Genomic DNA, 16,957 nt, shown 5'->3' with positions numbered 1-16,957 from the left:
TGAACTTTCAAGCGCTGGGGGAAGACTTGGCCGCTTTGCTGTCACAGACTCACCCGCGATCACCCGCATACACTACAAATTCACAAAGGATGTGATGTGCACACCTGATGCACAGAGGCGGCTGCACTACCCTTTGGGCAGCCCCAGTAGAAAAGGAGATGAGAATGTTGTAAAATAACTTGAAAGTTTTAGAAAGATTTTGTTTTAGTGACTTTCTTCTAATCAAAACATTTCCATTTTGGGGAGAAGGGTAGCGGAGGGAAAGTGGCTGGTGAAACCCATCAAGGAAGCCAGGCCTCTCGGGGGGCTACAGGGGGTCTAGCGTCAGCGCCTCTTGCTCGTGATGAGCCCCCAGGACCCCCTCAGCCCCCCACCCCCCAACACCCAGCCTGCATGCAGGGTGAGTCTCCTGGCTTGCTTGAAGCCTGGCGGCGTGGCGGGTGTGCCCGTCGTATGGATCAGCCTGCGGAGGCCACGGCACTGGGGCTGTCCTCTCCAGACCGCACACCCACGTTCTGCTGGTTGGTCTGGACGCTGCAGTGGCCTCACTCGGCGATGCTCAGTGTCACGGGGCTGCACACCCAGAGTTAAATCCCGGAGGGAAAGAACCCTGTTCTCACATGCCAGCCCCCCTTCCATGCCTGCATGAGCCAGGCCGTCAGCACCTGGAGGGCAGTGCATGTGGAGGCTTGGTAGACACTCGGCAGAAACAGCACAGGAAGATTGAGCCCCCTGAAAACGTCATTAAATTAGTCGTTTATGCTAAGTGAGGGAAGTCAAGGCAGGGGAAAGGCAGATGCTCTATGATTTCACTAAATAACAAATGAACAAGCATAGCCTAACAAAAACAGAGTCATAGATACAGAGAACAAACAGGCAGGGGTGCAGTGGGGTGAGGGAGAACCAAGAGGTACACACTTGCAGCTGCAAAATAAAGGAGTCACGCGGGTCAGGTGTACAGTGTGGAGAGTACAGTCAATAACTGCTATCTTTGTAGGGTGACTGAGCGTAACCAGACTTGTCCTGGTGGTCATTTTGAAATGTATGGAAGCAAATCACTGTGTTATATACCAGGAATTAACAAGGTTGTAGGTCAATCACACTTCAAAAGAACAAATATACAAATAAACTTAGAAAAAGAGATCAGGTTACTGGTTACTAGAGACGGGGGTGGGGAGTGGGGGAGAGGAATTGGAGGAGGACCATCAAAAGGTACAAACTTCCGTTATAGGGTAGATAATCGATAGGGATGATAAAGATATCATGATAAATATAATTGATAACAGTTTATAAGTTTTACTTATAAAAATGCAATTTATAGAGACAACATAAGTGTAATTAACACCATATGTTACATTTGAAAGTCGTTAAGAAGGAAAGTCCCGAGAGTTCTCATCACACACACACACACGTTTTTTCCTTTCTTTAATTTTGTCACCTGTAGTTAATGATGGATGTTCCCTAAAATTATGGTCATTGTCTCATGATGTGAGTCAAATCATTATATTCTACACCTTTAACTTACACAGTGCTATATGTGACTTATATCTCAGTAAAACTGGGAAGAAGGGAAGGAAGGGAGAGAAAGGAAGGAAGGGGGGAAGAAAGAAAGAATGAATAAATCGTGGAGATGCTGAAGCTCTGGGTCTAGGGAACTTGGGACTCTGGCTTTCAGCAGGGACCCCCGGCGATGCTGCTGCAGATGGTGAGAAGAGTCTTGGACTGATTCAGGTACTGCCCCCTCCAGGCCTGGTGACCCTGGACACCTCTCTGAGCCTCATCTCTGAGGTTGGATAATAGCGAGACTCACTGTGTAATGAGGTTATGGGCATCCTGGTGACAACAAAGACTTACGTAGTGCTACAGTGTGCCAGGCACTGCTGTTTTACAGCTGGAAAAACGGGCACAGTGAGATTAAATAACACACCTAGTAAGTGGCAGAAATGAGCTTCAAACCTAGGCAGTCTGGCTTCTGAGTCTATGCACCTAACATCTAAGGCCAGTGGTTCTCAAAGTGTGTTCCAGGGGATCTCTGAGAACCCTGTCGGGCTGTCCATGAGGTCAGAGTGGTTTTTGTAACCTAGGGCATTATTTTCCTTTTTCCTTTCTTTCTTGAATGAATACACAGGGAAGTTTTCAGAGGGTTCACGACACAACATCCTTCTGACGGCAAGTGTGTGTATGCTTTCGTGTTCTTGTGTTTTAAGAATCCCTTACTTTTAATTTTGATATTTATCAATAGCTAAGATCCACATAAACGAGAACTCTTTGAGGTCTCCATAGTGTTATGAGTGACAGGTGTCCTGAGACCGAAAAGTGTGCCATCAGCTCTTGAAGCTGTGCCGCCTTGAATGTGGTCTCACTGTGCGTGACTGGGGCACCTCCCATGGTAAGTGGTCAGGGGAGAGTGGGGGCCCATCCCGGGGAGCGGGTGCGTGGTGAGCGAGTCTGGACCTGCTGGGGCCCTCTCAGGTGGCACAGCAGAAACTGCACGGTTTGTCTGCAGCCAGCCAGCTGCCCACACTGGAGCGTCCATCCTCAGTCTGGGGGTGTCTCTGTGCCCAGCCCTAACTTTGGAAAGGAGAAGACATCCTCGTGTGGCAGGTCCCTCCCCTCGTGGTGGAGCCAGGCCAGCTGCCACTGAGGCCTGCAAGTCTGGGCTGTGTTGGAGGCTTTAGTAACCGATAAGTAACTTCCACAGCACTGGAGCCTTCCGTCAGCGTTTGTTGTAGGCCAGGTCTCACACCGAGCCAGCGCTTTTCCTGTGTTGACCATTGCACTGACCCATTTTACAGAGGAAGAACCTGAGGCCAAGGGTGAGTTCACTGAGCCATTTCCCACAGTGGCAAGTGGCAGAGCCTGGGACTCAGACGAGATCAGTCTGCCGGAGCCCAGGCCCCTGACATTCCAGGTCTGCAGAATGTTGCTCCATTCCCCTCGCTCGTCTCGCTCGTGGCATACTCACTAGGTTTGTAGAATAATAAATGCAGGGGGGAAGCCTCCCCAGTGGTCTTCCCCGGTGGCTCAGTGGTAAGGAATCCACCTGCCAATGCAGGAGACATGGGAGATGTGGGTTCGATCCCTGGGTCAGGAAGATCCCCTAGAGAAAGAAACGGCAACCCACTCCAGTATTCTTCCCTGGGAAATCCCATGGACAGAAGAACCTGGCAGACTGCAGCGCGTGGGGTCACGAAAGAATCGGACTTAGTGACTAAACAGCCACAACGGGGGGCCTCCCCAGTTCTGCTCCTTCCCCAGACCCTCACTGTCAACCTTTAGACCAAGCTTGTCGGGAGTCTCAGTGAGGTGTAGACAGAGTGCAGATTTCTGACCCTGCCCCTGGTAACCTTTCTGATCCCCACCCACCAGTGGGACAGTTGCCCCCACCTCTCAGGAGCAGGAGAGGCGGTGCGTTGTGAAACTCGCACCACGGCGCGCAGTCCCTAGTGGCCTCTGTTGCACATGACCAGCAGCGAGCCGTCGTCTTTCTCAGAATCTGGCCTTGGACCAGCTGCGTCCACATCTCCAGGAGATTTCCGGGCCCCACTCTGGCCTACGACGCAGGGCTCTGAGGGTACAGCTGTGGTTCCTGCATTCTCAGCGAGCATCCCCCAACCCTGGGGGGTTCAGGTGCTCAGCAAAGCTTGGCATCCTTGTCGTGGAGGTTGGGGGCAACATTCAGCCCTCAGTAGGTAACAGAAAGTGGGGGTGGCCCTACAGAGGTCTGTCGGTCAGGTGACCATTTAATCGGTTATCTAAACCAGGACACTTCGGAGCATGAAAAGGGGCACCTTTAATAGCCACACTGGCGCATGAAGGCTGAACCTGGGCCTTCCTGGCAGAGGTGTCACGTGGTTTCCGTTGATGGGTTTCTCCTTCGTCTTTCTGCTGCCCTGGAGATGCCTTCCCCTCCTAGTCCAGATGAGGAAGCAAGACTGGAGGTCACCTCTGGCCACACAGCTGTAACCCTGGGCCTGGACTCTGCAGCGCCCCCTCAGCCCAGTCATCATTCCTGCCGAGCCATAGCACAGAGGGGCGATGGGGACTCCAGGTTTCTGTAGCATCGGGATCCTAGGATAACTGGCAGAGCCTTTGTAGTGAAAAATCTGGGCTATAAAACACGTGTCTGAAAATGATGAGAACAGATGAGAACAGAGAATGCTGTCAGCAGAAGGGAAGTGAGCCCTGAGTGTGTTAGTGCTTCCTCTTCTCCCTGGAGCTCTGTCCTCTTGGGGCCTGGCTGTGACCTCGTGTCACACAGTCATCGATCCACACCCTCCTGGGCAGAGTAATGGGGAGAGGGCCGCGGAAACCAGCTTTTCCATCGAAGCAGGCATCCTGTTCGGGTCAGTCGATTTCCTTTCCTTCTGGTACCTGCAGGGGCCAGTTTGGTGGCAATTTCTGGTTCTTCTCTGATGAGGACGTGCATGTGACAGTTCGTTTTTGTGGCACATGAGGGTTCGTTTTGTGGCACGTGGAGCTGCAGAGAATGCTTGTGGCAAACCCAAGGTGGTTCTTGTGCTAAACATGACAGGCAGGGAGGCGCCCAAAGCTGGCAAGACATTTCTATTCAGACAGAAATAGACACCTCCTAGAGCGTGTGCTGGCATCAGGGCTCGCAGGCGGCCTTGGGCCAAGTTTAGTCTCTGTCCCTGCCTGTCCGCCTCCCGCCTTTCCTGTCTGCTTCTTGGAGAGCTTCATCTAGCACCTCCAGGAATCGTGGTTTTGCCTCTGGCCACCCGGTTCCTCTGCATATCCTGCGGTTCATGGTTTGGGTGAAGGAGCAGCTTCTTGGTTTCCCTGGGAACAGGGGATGAGCAGGGTAGCTGGACTGTGCCCTCCCTGGGCCTCCCTGTGGACTGGCAGCATCGCTGGGAAACTCCAGTTAGTCTTTAACAGATGATGAACATGGGCTCGGGGGTCCCTTCCACCCGAGCTGCCCCTCTCTCACTTCAGTGTCCTTCTGTGATCCCAGGAAAGATGGAAACGCTGAAAGACAAGACCCTGGAGGAGCTGGAGGAGATGCAGAACGACCCGGAGGCCATCGACCGACTGGCCCAGGACTCCCCGGAGGTAGGGGAGGCTGTCATGGGGCCAGAGATGGCGGATGGGACTGGGTCCCTCCTCAGGGATGCTGGCTTGTTGGGAGTTTGGGCCAGGTCTCTTTCCCTTTTCTGTGGCCTTCTCCCTGATTTGGGCCCATCCAGAGGAGCCCCTGGGGTCTCAGTCCGGTTCCTGGGCCCTCTGGGAGTTCTGGGGAAGGGGGAAGGGCAGGGCCAGGGAGCCCAGGGCCCCCAGCCAACTCTGGCTCCCAGTGTCTTCAGGGACCCGCGTGCCCACTGAGCCCCTACCCTGTTGCTCCATCCTGGCTTTGGAGGCATTTCTAAAAGCACTGGGTCTGTCATGTAGCCACCTTTTGCCTACAACCTTGTTTGGCCCTGCATCTCTAGGAGAGCCGTTCTGGGACTGGGATTAGTTCATCTCCTATTTAATCTGTTTCAGTCATAACACACACCTAATCACCTACAGCTCCTAGTCACCACCCTCACGGGAATAAGCCACCTTCTGAAAGTACAGAGCTTTACATTTTATAAAGGGCGCCTTCCCTTCGCCTTGACTCTGTGACTCCCCTGCAAGGTCAAAGAGGTCAGTTAACCAGATGTGGCTGCAGAGCGGGCCGTGCCCGTGGCCATGCCTTGAGTGGCCGCAGTCCGCACGCCGTCGCCTCCTGCCCCTGATGGTTGGGAGACACGGACATTTGGCGAGATCATTGATCGACCTTTGGCATGTGCTTCTGTCTTTGCTGATGAACCATGCCATTTGTCTCTTCTGTATATTCACAGTGTCTGACCCCAGAAAAGGGAAGCCTAGCCATCCAACTTCTCCTGCCTCTGTCTCTGCAGACCTCTTCCCTCTGTGAGGGGCTGTGCAGCCAGACCTGCTCCTGGCTCCTTCCTTGCCGGTGCTCCGGCTGCCCCACCACCCCTCTGCCTGCAAGAGCAGCCTTCGCCAGGGCTGGAGGGCACGGGGTGCAGGGCAGGGTGTGAGGAGAGGCCCGGGGCCCAGATGTGGTACGTCCAGCCACCCAGAGCGAGGCTGGTCTTGGTTAAACTCCAAGGCTGCCTCCTAGAGAGAGAGAGGCTGTGAGCTCAGCCAGGGCCCAGCTCTAAGCTAACTCGATGCTGGCCTTCATCCCCTGTCTTCACGTGTTAAACACCAAGTGCTTTTCCAGTCTGCCACGAGCACAGTGTGACAGGAACGCCAAGGCCTGTTCTCAAGGGCACAGAACTTCGTAGAAACAGGCCAAATTACATAATGGGAGGTGTGGCGAAGCACAGAATCACAGAAAATGTCAGCAGAAACAGCCTCGTGGGCAAAAGGCAAGTTGAGTTTGTGACATGCAGCTGTGCCTGACTAATTGATTTGAATTCTCGGAAGGGAAGAACACTCACGGGATCGCGGGGAAGTGAAGAATGAGATCTGTAGACTCATGAGACCCTGTGGACAGGGTTCCTCCCATGGGCTGTGAGACATGAACATCGCTGTGGGATTCGAGGAGGGATAGGAGCTCACTGAGTTTGGGCTGTGGACGTTGCTTGGAGAAAAGAGCAGGGGACCGCCGTCCCTGTGGAACTGTGTGTGTTCTGGGGTCTTCTGGGTGGGGTGCTTGAACTGTCTTATTGACCTCTTATAATGAGGGTCAAGGGCTTCATTGTGAACTCCTGATGGAAAAAGATTTGGGGGAGGCTCTGGGGAGAGGGGCCAGAAACAGGTAGGACCAGGTTTAGGGGAAAGTGTCCAGCATAGATTTACTGGCTAAAACCCAGGGAAAAGGCAGTGGTGATATAAAGAGGACACATCCACTGGAGATCTGGGGCCCCTTAAGGGGCAGCTGAGCCGGGCACTTCAGGCACCCCTCTGGGTCTGCCACATAAGAGAAGGAAAGCTTTCACGGCTGATGAAAATGAGATTGGAACCCCACAGTGCGGGCGTCCTGAGTCAGAGCCCTTGCTGAGCCACTCCAGAGGGTATTTGTGACAGCCAGGTGAGGGGGCAGACCCGGGAGGCCATGGCCAGGCCCCACAATTTCTGGTAGCCATGGCAGTCCTCTTTCCAGTCTGGAGCTCAAAGGGCAAGCTCCCAGCCCACCCCAGAGCACAGGGCTCCAGGCCCCCCGAAACCCCCTCCTCTAGGACGGCCACGGCTTCCTGCGTCTGCTCGGGGTCGAGCCAGTCGGGCGGGGCTCGCCATGTGCACACCATGGTGGAGAAGCTGCTCAGTGGTTCCTGATGGAAGCCAGTCTTGCCGAGCTGCGCCCTGAACCCAGCTGGGGCTCAGAGGGGCGTGTAGTCATCCTGGTGACATGCCGGTGTGTAGTCCCTGCTCCTGCAGGGCTGTGGGTCTGTTTCTCCACCCTCCTCTCCCTGATAAATGGATGGGGCTTCAGGTCAGAGCAGGTCTGGGAAGGGTTTCTGAGGCTGCCACCTCACGGGCTGGTGACCACAAAGGACCTCGCTGAGGGGAAGAGCGCCACTCAGCCTGGGGACGTGGTTTCAGCCAGGCTTGTGCAGGGGCTCACCTGAGGACTCCCCTCCAGTTCTCCAGGGGGCCCCCTGTTAGCTCATCTGCGTAGCTTCTCTGCAGGACACACACGTGGAGGAGTCAGGGCAGGTCTGTCTGGAATCGGTGTCTCAGGCTGGCCCTGGCTTTCCCACTCCTCAGACTAACTTTATTTGGGGGCCTCCTTGTGTGTCCAGCCTGTGTTCTGGCCTTTCGTTAGTGCGTCTCAGAGGAGGTCTCTTGCCTCTGAATCCTGGGCGTGAGTCGTTGGCTCTTTTGGTCCCTTCCTTCCTAGGAAGCCTCTGACTCTCCCTGCCCCCTCCCTGGAGCTCCACACAGCCCACGGCAGGCTCCTCAGCTCGTCACATGTCCCTCAGTGCCAGCTCCCCACATGCCTCTGCCACAGAGGCTGTTGGGTTAAGGTTTTGTGGGGCATCTGGGTCAGAACGTTTTGCTCAGAGTTTGAACCCAGGTCCATCTGACTCTGGGCTTCCCAGGGGGCACTAGTGTAAAGAATCGGCCTGCCAATACAGGAGACTTAAGAGACATAGGTTTGATCCTTGGGTTGGGAAGATCCCCTAGAGAAGGGCATGGCAACCCACTCCCTTGGAGTGGCCTGGAGAATCCCATGAACAGAGGAGCCTGGCCAGCTACAGTCCACAGTGTCACACAGAGTGGGACGTGACTGAAGTGACTTAGTATGCACTTAACATGCCATCTGACTCTAACTAGGGGCTGAGTGTTGCCTGGCTTCCCCTCGGTAAGCAACAGGTCCCAGGAGCCCCTGGCCCAGCCCACCGGGAGCTGAGTGGCAGGTCTCATGGTGAGGTGTCTTGTCCTGTAGGTCCAGGATCTGCAGCTGGAGCGGGAGATGGCGCTGGCCACCAACCGCAGCCTGGCCGAACGGAACCTGGAGTTCCAGGGTCCACTGGAGATCAGCCGCTCAAACCTCTCAGACAAGTACCAGGAGCTCCGGAAGCTAGTGGAGCGGTGCCAGGAGCAGAAGGCGAAGCTGGGTAGGCGGCCAGCCCCGGGAATGTGCACCAGGGGTGCCTCTCTTCACTCAGGGTCCCTCTCTTCACTCAGGGTCCCTGTTCCCCGTGGAGCTAGGGGAGCTGCTGGAATCTCCTAGAAAAACAGATTCCCTCTCCCTCCCCAGGACAGGAAGGGGCCAGCAGTTACTGCAGGTTACCACATCCCCAGCCTGGCTAAGTGCTTTAGCAGCCATCTAAGGGTAGGTCCTGTCATTGTTCTCGTGCCGTAGATGAGAGGAGTGAGACTCAGAGAGATGCCGGAGCTTGGCCAGGGCTCCATGGCTACATAGAGGTGGAGCTGGGATTTGAATCTGGAGAGCCTGGTCTGGGCTTTCTGTGTCCCAGCCTGCTGTCTGAGGAGGTGAGGGGCATCTGGTCCTCAAGGTGGAGGACTTGATGCTCAAAGTAACCCCCTGGGCAGATTAGGCTGGGTGGGCAGAGCCTGAGGCCTCTTGCTTTTCCAGCCAGCATGGGGACCTGGGGATCCAGGGAGCCAGGGTCTGTTCACTGAGCTCCTGTCAGCTCAGGAAGCTGACCAGAGGGAACCGACAGAAGGGAGTTCTGCTGAGACCCCAGGGCAGAGGCAGGGTCCCTGGCACATCAGACTCTCCAGGACCCTTGCCGAAACCTCGGCCTCTCTCACAGCATCAAGAGGCACTTTTGAAATGTTAACCTTTCTGCCCTCCCTTCCAGAGAAGTTCTCCTCAGCACTGCAGCTAGGGACCTTGTTGGACCTTCTGCAGATTGAAAGCATGAAGATTGAAGAAGAGTCCGAGGTGAGGCAGCTGTTGACACCCGGTCTTCCTTGCAGAGTTGGCCCCTGCAGCAGATGAATGCTGACTGGGTGGACACTGGCTCCGTGGCCACTAGCACAGCCTAGCCAGGGGCTGTGGGGCCTGGCAGCGCCTTCCACCCAGAGCCGGTCTGCACACAGAGAGTGAAGAGAGGCCAGAGAGCAGCAGAAGAGACCAGGCAGCCCCAGGAGAGGGGAGAAGCCGGGGGTCCCGCCCCTCAGGAACAGGAGCTCTTGTCCTGAGTACCCGCGTCTGCAGGGCGCAGGACTGGGCTCTAGTAGATGGCAGAGGTAAAAGGTCCCTCCACCTGTAGTCCCCGTGGAGGCCCTTTTGGATGCAGGGAACGGGAACCCAGTCTCACTAGTTGAAGTGGAAACGGATGGATGGCACAGCTGTGGGGCAGCTGCAGGCCTGGAGGGGGAAGGCAGTGAGCAGGTACCCTCGAGGGCTGAAGCCAGGCCACCAACCCCTCCCCTCTCCTGGCAGCTCTCTCTTGCTTCCTTCTGGGCCCATCTTCACTCTCTATGGGCAGACTGGCTCTCTCCACATCTCTTTGCCCTCTGCCAAGCCCCTCAGCCCTGCCTGGGCTGGGTTGTGCTAGTGACCAGGGAGCCAGTGTTCACCTGGTCATTCAACACCCAATTTAGCATCTGGCATGAGCCTGGCATGATGGTGGGGTGGGGAACATCAGTGGCTGTGACAGGTGGTCCCCACCCTCCGGGAGCTGACATCTTGGTGGGGGAGACAGGATAAATTAAACACGTGCTTGTGTAATAATATATCACCAGTGAGAAGAGCCGTAGAGAGAAATTCCCAAAGCAAGGGACAAAGAAGGCCTGGCTGGGGTGGGGATGGGGGCTGCAGCTGACCTCTGACCCAGCGGTATTCAGGTGGCCTCCATCCCGGCAGACCCGATGCCACTGGAGCTTGTGTCTTCCAGGCCATGGCTGAGAAGTTCCTGGAGGGCGAGGTGCCCCTGGACACGTTCCTGGAGAATTTCTCCTCCATGAGAACACTGTCCCATCTGCGCCGGGTTCGCGTGGAGAAGCTCCAGGATGTGATGAAAAAGCCCAGGGCCTCCCTGGAGCCGGCCGGGGACACCCCTCCTCCGCGCCCTCCCCCGCCACTGCACCCTGGCCCCCAGACGACGCCCCCGCCAGCTGAAGACGCTCAGCCACAGCCTCCACAGCCCTCAGTGGTCCCTCCCTACCCTTTGCCCTACAGCCCCTCTCCAGGCATGCCCGTGGGCCCCACCGCCCATGGAGCGCTCCCGCCAGCTCCGTTCCCCGTGGTGTCCCAGCCTTCGTTTTCCTACAGTGGGCCTTTGGGGCCCCCGTATGCCGCAGCCCAGCCGGGAACCAGGGCCCCTTCAGGCTACTCCTGGTCCCCGCAGAGGAGCATGCCGCCCCGGCCGGGCTATCCTGTGGCCCCCACTGGTGCCTCTGGGCCCGGGTACCCTGTGGTGGGGGGCCGGGCCCCCAGTCCTGGTTATCCTCAGCAGCCCCCCTACCTCTCAACAGGAGGAAAACCTCCATACCCCACACAGCCCCAGCCCTCAGGCCCCCTCCAGCCCCCCTACCCCCCCGGGCCTGCTCCTCCCTATGGGTTCCCCCCGCCTCAGGGTCCCACCTGGCCTGGCTATTAGGCACAGTCCTGGCCCTCAGCCCTTCCCTACTCCCACCTGTACCACAGCCTTCAGCCCACCCCTTGCTGAGATTCGAGGCTAAATTGGAAGTGGAGTTGGCTCCACGTGGACTCGTGTTGCGCCCGGGAGCCTGAGGGGACCCAACTGGGAGCGCACCGGCTGACCAGGTACTGTGACTGGCTTGGCCACACCAGGCGGTCCCAGGGCCTGCGGGCCTCCCAGGGGAAAGGAGGACCTGGCTTCCATGGCTGGCTGTAGCTCTCCTGGTGCTCGCCAGGCAGGAAGTTCAGTCCTCCCCGTGTGCCCGCACCTGTGGACATCTCCTGGTGACTGCACAGACTCACGGATGCCTGAACCCAGTGCGGAGTTATCTCAGCGAGGGGCTGGCCGGCCCCTGCTCACCCCCTCCCTCTTCTCTGGGATTTAGCAAGTGCAACCACGGTGCCCACTCTAAAAGAGGCAGTTCTCTGTGTCTCTTGGTGCATTCAAGGATGGCCCACCGCACGTTCCATGTCAGAGTTGGATCAGGGGGAGAGAACAGAGTTAGGCAAAACAATGAGTGATTTTCACGTCACATAAAGCCATAACAGGACTCTGACAGACTGATGTCAGGTCAGCTTGTACTTTGTGCTGCCGTTTGAACAGCAGCAGCAGTGCCCATGCAGGGAGCAGGCCGAGGATTGTGGAGGCGGATCCCAGACCTTGCTGGCCCTGGTTGGAGAATCCAGGGGCTGCCTTGGACCCTCTGGCTGCAGGAGAGGGGGCAGTTCTGGTCCAGGAGACTGTGATCACATCAGGGGCTCATTTAGGAGCAGAAGGCCAGGTTGCCTCCCTGGCCACCTCTCTTGTCTGGGATCTCCCTGCTTCTGGTTGACTTCTGTGGCTCAGCCCCCTCCTGTCCACTCCTTTAGTGCCTTGAATCTCATCCACGGCAGCCCCCTCCCTTCCTTTGACTCTCTCCTGTAACTCTTCACGACCCCCTAAAGCCCTCCTAAGACGGACATCAAAAGATGCCCTAATAGTTACTTCCCCTGTGGTGCTTTGTAAAACACCATCACTATGTCGGAGTCATTTCTTTGCATCTCTCTTATCTTCAGAATGTAAAGGGCAGGGACTATGACTCTGAGCCACACACAGCCCCCACCACACTGGGGCTTTCAGCACCCAGTTCGGTAATAAAAAATGACAATAGACCAAAGGGGGTTGTGATGAATGAAGCATTACCTTGGTCGTTACCAGATGTGAACCAGGTCTCAAGGGCAGACTCTGGAGCTGCTATCTGTTAGGAAGTCATGTGTGCCTTGAATTGTCCATTACCCGAGTACCCAGCACCTGGTGGGCCTGGGGTGCTGGGGGCCAAAGAGGAAACTCGACCTTCTGGTGCCTGCCCCTCCCGCCCCACCCCGCCCCGCCCCGCCCGGCCTGCGTGCCATCATAGGGTGCGTGCGATGAGATGCTCAGTCAGCCCTGTCAGTCCCTGACCAGTTGTGCTTGCTTCTCATAAGTTATTTATACAGAGAAATCACTAATGGACTCTACTGGTTCGAGTACTTCTGTACTGGATGAGCGATCGCTGGTATGTTTGTATAATTAATTGCCATAATAAACTTTGATGAGTTACGAGTAGTGCTGTGTTAGTGTTAGTCGCTCAGTCGTGTCTGACTGTTTGCAACCCTATGGACTGTAGCCCGCCAGACTCTTCTCTCCATGAAGCTGCAGTGAATTTGAGAAGTGGCTGCCTGTGGGGGACATCGATTTTGTCAACTGAAAGGAAAATGTAAGACTTGTGGATTTCAGTATGCTTGGAGATCTTACGGCAGATTATAGCCTGAGAAACAAACCCCTAGTACCTCTGAAAAGCTGCTCCAAAGAGGTAGGGGGAGAAGCCAGTATATATATTTTGACTAGGGAATAGGTGCTAGCAAGCACCTCTAGGTGTCACCCTACAGTTGTTCTAGCTCTTCTGCATGTCTCCGTTTCTCCCTTTAGCAGTCTAAAACCACTGTGGGCGTGCAGACCCCTGGATGGCCAGTCTTCATGTGAAGGTCCCTGGACTAGCTAGTTTTTAAAAGTAACAAGTGGATTTCCCTGTGGGGCTGCTGGATATCATGAGGATTCGCCTTCACCAGTTCTTTTCATTTCTCAGTTGCCTGAGAAGGTCATGAATAGCTGGTGAGAGCTCTGTCCCTTATCTTTGGAGCTTAAAGGCCTTGTATGGTATCTTCACTTTTGTCCGGACAAACCCCATTAAACTGCCAATTTGGTGAAAGATGTCAGGCCAACTGCCTACCTAATCACCCCGTCCAAACCTCAGTGTCTCTCAACTGGACGATTTCCTCAGTGTCTTTCAGCTGAGCCCTTTCTTTGTATCTTTCAAGTGAGAAATCAGGTACCTTTTTATCTTCTACCAAATTGAAATCAGGATTGTCAGCCAAGATGAGAGCTCTGAGGCTCAGGAGAGAGTCACCCAGTATTCTGGACTAGTGAGAAGGCAGCAGGTTCAAGGGGCCCTTGTTGGTACCAGGGCTCCAGATCCTTGGAGAATATCAGGTGAAGGAGACAAGTCTGCTGTGGGTCCCTTTGTGGTCATCCAAACTGTCAACTGACAGAAAAATGCACAGTGTAAGAGCTGTGGGTTTGTTTTATTGAGGCTCCTTACTATAGAGTGACTATTACTCAGGAAACAGCCTCTCAGTAGCTCAGAGAAGCCAGCATAGATATGGTTTTGGCTTGGGAATGTATGCAGTCAGGCACATATCTTGGTTAAAAAGAAAAAATGTGACTGTTAGTTGTGATGATCAGATAGCTCAGTTAATGATTTTAGTGTTTTTCTATGCACAAAAAGTGAAAGTGAAAGTCGCTCAGTCATGTCCAACTCTTTGCAACCTCATGGACTGTACCATCCATGGAATTCTCCAGGCCAGAATAATGGGGTGGGTGTAGCCTTTCCCTTCTCCAGGGGATCTTGCCAACTCAGGGATCAAACCCAGGTCTCCTGCATTGCAGGGGGATTCTTTTTTTGTTTGTTTTTAATTTATTTATTTTAATTGGAGGCTAGTTACTTTACAATATTGTAGTGGTTTTGTCATACATTGACATGAATCAGCCATGGGTGTACATGTTCCCCATTCTGAACCCCCCTCCCACCTCCCTCCCCATCCCATCCCTCTGGGTCATCCCAGCACACCAGCCCTGAGCACCCTGTCTCATGCATCGAACCTGGACTGGCGATCTGTTTCACATATGATAATGTACATGTTTCAGTGCTATTCTCTCAAATCATCCCACCCTCACCTTCTCCCACAGAGTCCAAAAGATTTGTATACATCTGTGTCTCTTTTGCTGTCTCGCATATAGGGTTATCGTTACCATCTTTCTAAATTCCATATATATGCATTAGTATACTGTATTGGTGTTTTTCTTTCTGGCTTCACTCTGTATAATAGGCTCCAGTTTCATCCACCTCATTAGAACTGATTCAAAGGTATTCTTTTTCATGGCTGAGTAATATTTCATTGTGTGTATGTACCACAGCTTTCTTATCCATTCGTCTGCTGATGGACATCTTGCAGGGGGATTCTTTACCAGCTGAGCCACCAGGGAAGCCCAAGAATACTGGAGTGGGTAGCCTTTCCCTTCTCCAGCAGATCTTCCTGACCCAGGAATCAAACTGGGGTCTCCTGTGTTGCAGGCAGATTCTTTACCAACTGAGCTAAGGTGCAAGAATCTGGGTCCATTAAAATTTTTTTCTGGGATTTCCCTGGTGGTCCAGTGGTTAACAGTCTGCTTGCCAATGCTGGGGACACAGGTTAGATCCCGGGTCCAGGAATTAAGATCCCACATGCCTCAGGGCGACTAAGCCCGCTTACCACAATTACCAAGCCCTCACACCCTAGAGTCCAAGCTGCACAAGAGAGGCCACTGCATTGAGAAGCAACTAAAGAAGAGCCCCCACTCGCCAAAACTAGAGACAGCCCTCACCAGCAATGAAGAGCCCTTGTGCCACAACGAAGACCCAGTACGGCCAAAAATGAACGGACAAACAAAGCTATGATTTGAAAAGAAAAGAACCGTAGCCTGTTTTCCAAAGTATGGAGTACCTTATCCTGTATGCCTTTCAGGGCACACTGGCTAATGACTTAATCCGTGTAGAACTGGGCAGTGTTCTTTGTTTTGCGATTTCTTCCACAGCCTTCAGGGTCATGCTCTGCTGAAAGGCCTGTTGATTCACGTTCACAGAGCCCCATCTTTCTGCATATCGTCGCCTCTATTCCTTCACCCCCGGGGGGCTTGGCTCTTAGAGTATTTCCCTCTCTGGCTTTTGCTCTCTGGCTTTCTTTCCATCTGAGGCATTTTCAGATGGAGCCTGCACGCTTGCGGTGTCCTGGGTGCAGAGCTTGGGCAGTGCAAGGCCACAGATGCCCACTAGGTGGTGAGTGAGCCTCATCGGTGCACAGGAGGGGCCCGTTACTGCCACCTGCTGAGCTGACCAGGACAGTCAGCCTGTCCGCCTGTCCAGGATCTCCAGCCGGGGTCCGAGTCTTCGCATCCCATTTCTAAACGGGGATGGAGGGGCAGCAGGCTGCTAAACTGGCTGTGGAGCCAAGATGTCTTCTGCCACCACCCAGCCTGCCTCCCTCTCCAGCTCCACCTGAGCTCAGCTTGATCATCGTGAGCCCTGGAAACACATCTTCTGCCTTTCAGCTGCAAGAGCAGCTTTGGTAGAGTCAGGAGACCAGGCTTCTGATGGACCCTTGAATCATCCCTTCTGCTTTTCCTTCCTTGCAAGGTGTCCTCATTAGGACAGGCTGCCTGTGGGTGATGCCCAGAGATGCTGAGAATCACCAGTCTTGAGTACTCAATAGGGCCTCACCTTGTATTAACCTTGGCTGTGCATTATCTCATGGGCACCTCTCAGCAGCCTTTTGGCTCCCAAGTTTAAACAAAGGGAGGAGACTGCGGGGTGGGTGGTTCAGTGACCAAGTCACTCACCTGGGGGCATCAGGATGAGACATGCACCCAGCTCTGATCTGGCTGCTGAGATACCTTTGTGATTCCAGAAGTCATCAGGCCTCCTCGAGACACCACAGTCCTGAGAAAAGCCTGGGGAACCTAAGCTGCAAATCCACATACACTCTGGTCAGAGGGTTACGGTCCCTTCGCCCCTCCCAAACTCTGACCTTGCCTTGCAAGTGTGTTGGGGGCTGGGGATGTCAGAGCACCAGGGAGAGCTAGGAGACCCCTGAGCTGTGTAGGAAGCTGAGAATCTCACAGGGTGGTGGGAGGCACAATCAAGTCAGAGCTTTGGGTTGCTCCCAAAGTGGCGGCCAGGGGAACCCAGGGACTGGAGAGAGGAAGCACCACTTTCTAAGTGGCTTGATGGAAAGTGAGGCTGGTCACTTGGGGCGGGCTGCCCCTGCTGCTCTTCACTCTGGCTCTCAGGCCCTCCCCCCGCGCCCACCCCCGCCCTGCATCCGCCACATGAAATCACTGGGCGTCCTCTGCCAGACCGCAGTGGGCCTCTCACTGTGTGTGGTCTGCTCGGGGCCAGAACCTAAGTGTCAAGTTCAGAGCCTCACAGAGATTCCTTGCTCGGTGAAAAGGATGCTTAGCTTTGTAAGCTGCCATGAGGCCATCTGCAATGTCCTTTTAGGGTAGTCCCATTCAGCACTCCCAGACCCTAGATGCATGACAGGTTTGGAGCTAGACCCGGTTCTTGGTTGTCAGAGTGAGCTTTTTTTTAGGGTCCCCAGTGTCCTAGACATAACATGAGGAGAATGTGCTAGGAGAATGAGGAGAATCTTGTTGCCCATGAGAGTCAGGTGGATGACATGCTTCAGGGGAGTGGGCTGGGGTAGGGGGGTTACATAGGTGGATGCCACCCTCTCTGGCTGACGTAGAGGGGTGAAGGATAGGGGGTGGGG

At 54.6% G+C, this 16,957-nt stretch overlaps 1 protein-coding gene across 4 annotated transcripts in view; it reads left to right on the top strand.

Annotated features, from left to right (window-relative positions):
• VPS37C (VPS37C subunit of ESCRT-I) overlaps window positions 1–12,680 on the top strand; it is a 32,105-nt gene extending 19,425 nt beyond the window's left edge. For 3 of the 4 annotated variants that reach the window (XM_070365058.1, XM_070365060.1, XM_070365059.1), the window contains exons 2-5: window positions 4,976–5,073; window positions 8,405–8,576; window positions 9,288–9,370; window positions 10,329–12,680. In XM_070365058.1, the coding sequence (XP_070221159.1) occupies window positions 4,981–5,073; window positions 8,405–8,576; window positions 9,288–9,370; window positions 10,329–11,033 (1,053 nt within the window). In that variant the 5' untranslated portion in view covers window positions 4,976–4,980 and the 3' untranslated portion in view covers window positions 11,034–12,680. Of the gene's footprint in view, window positions 1–4,231; window positions 4,347–4,975; window positions 5,074–8,404; window positions 8,577–9,287; window positions 9,371–10,328 lie in introns of those variants that run through there. The other variant, XM_070365057.1, reaches the window with a different exon arrangement.
• The last annotated feature ends 4,277 nt before the right edge of the window (window positions 12,681–16,957 follow it).

Source organism: Bos mutus, chromosome 29 (assembly GCF_027580195.1).
Source record: "Bos mutus isolate GX-2022 chromosome 29, NWIPB_WYAK_1.1, whole genome shotgun sequence".
Taxonomy (NCBI): Eukaryota; Metazoa; Chordata; class Mammalia; order Artiodactyla; family Bovidae; genus Bos; species Bos mutus.
Note: the sequence above shows the minus strand (reverse complement) of the source record. Positions and strands in the feature narration are given on the sequence as shown.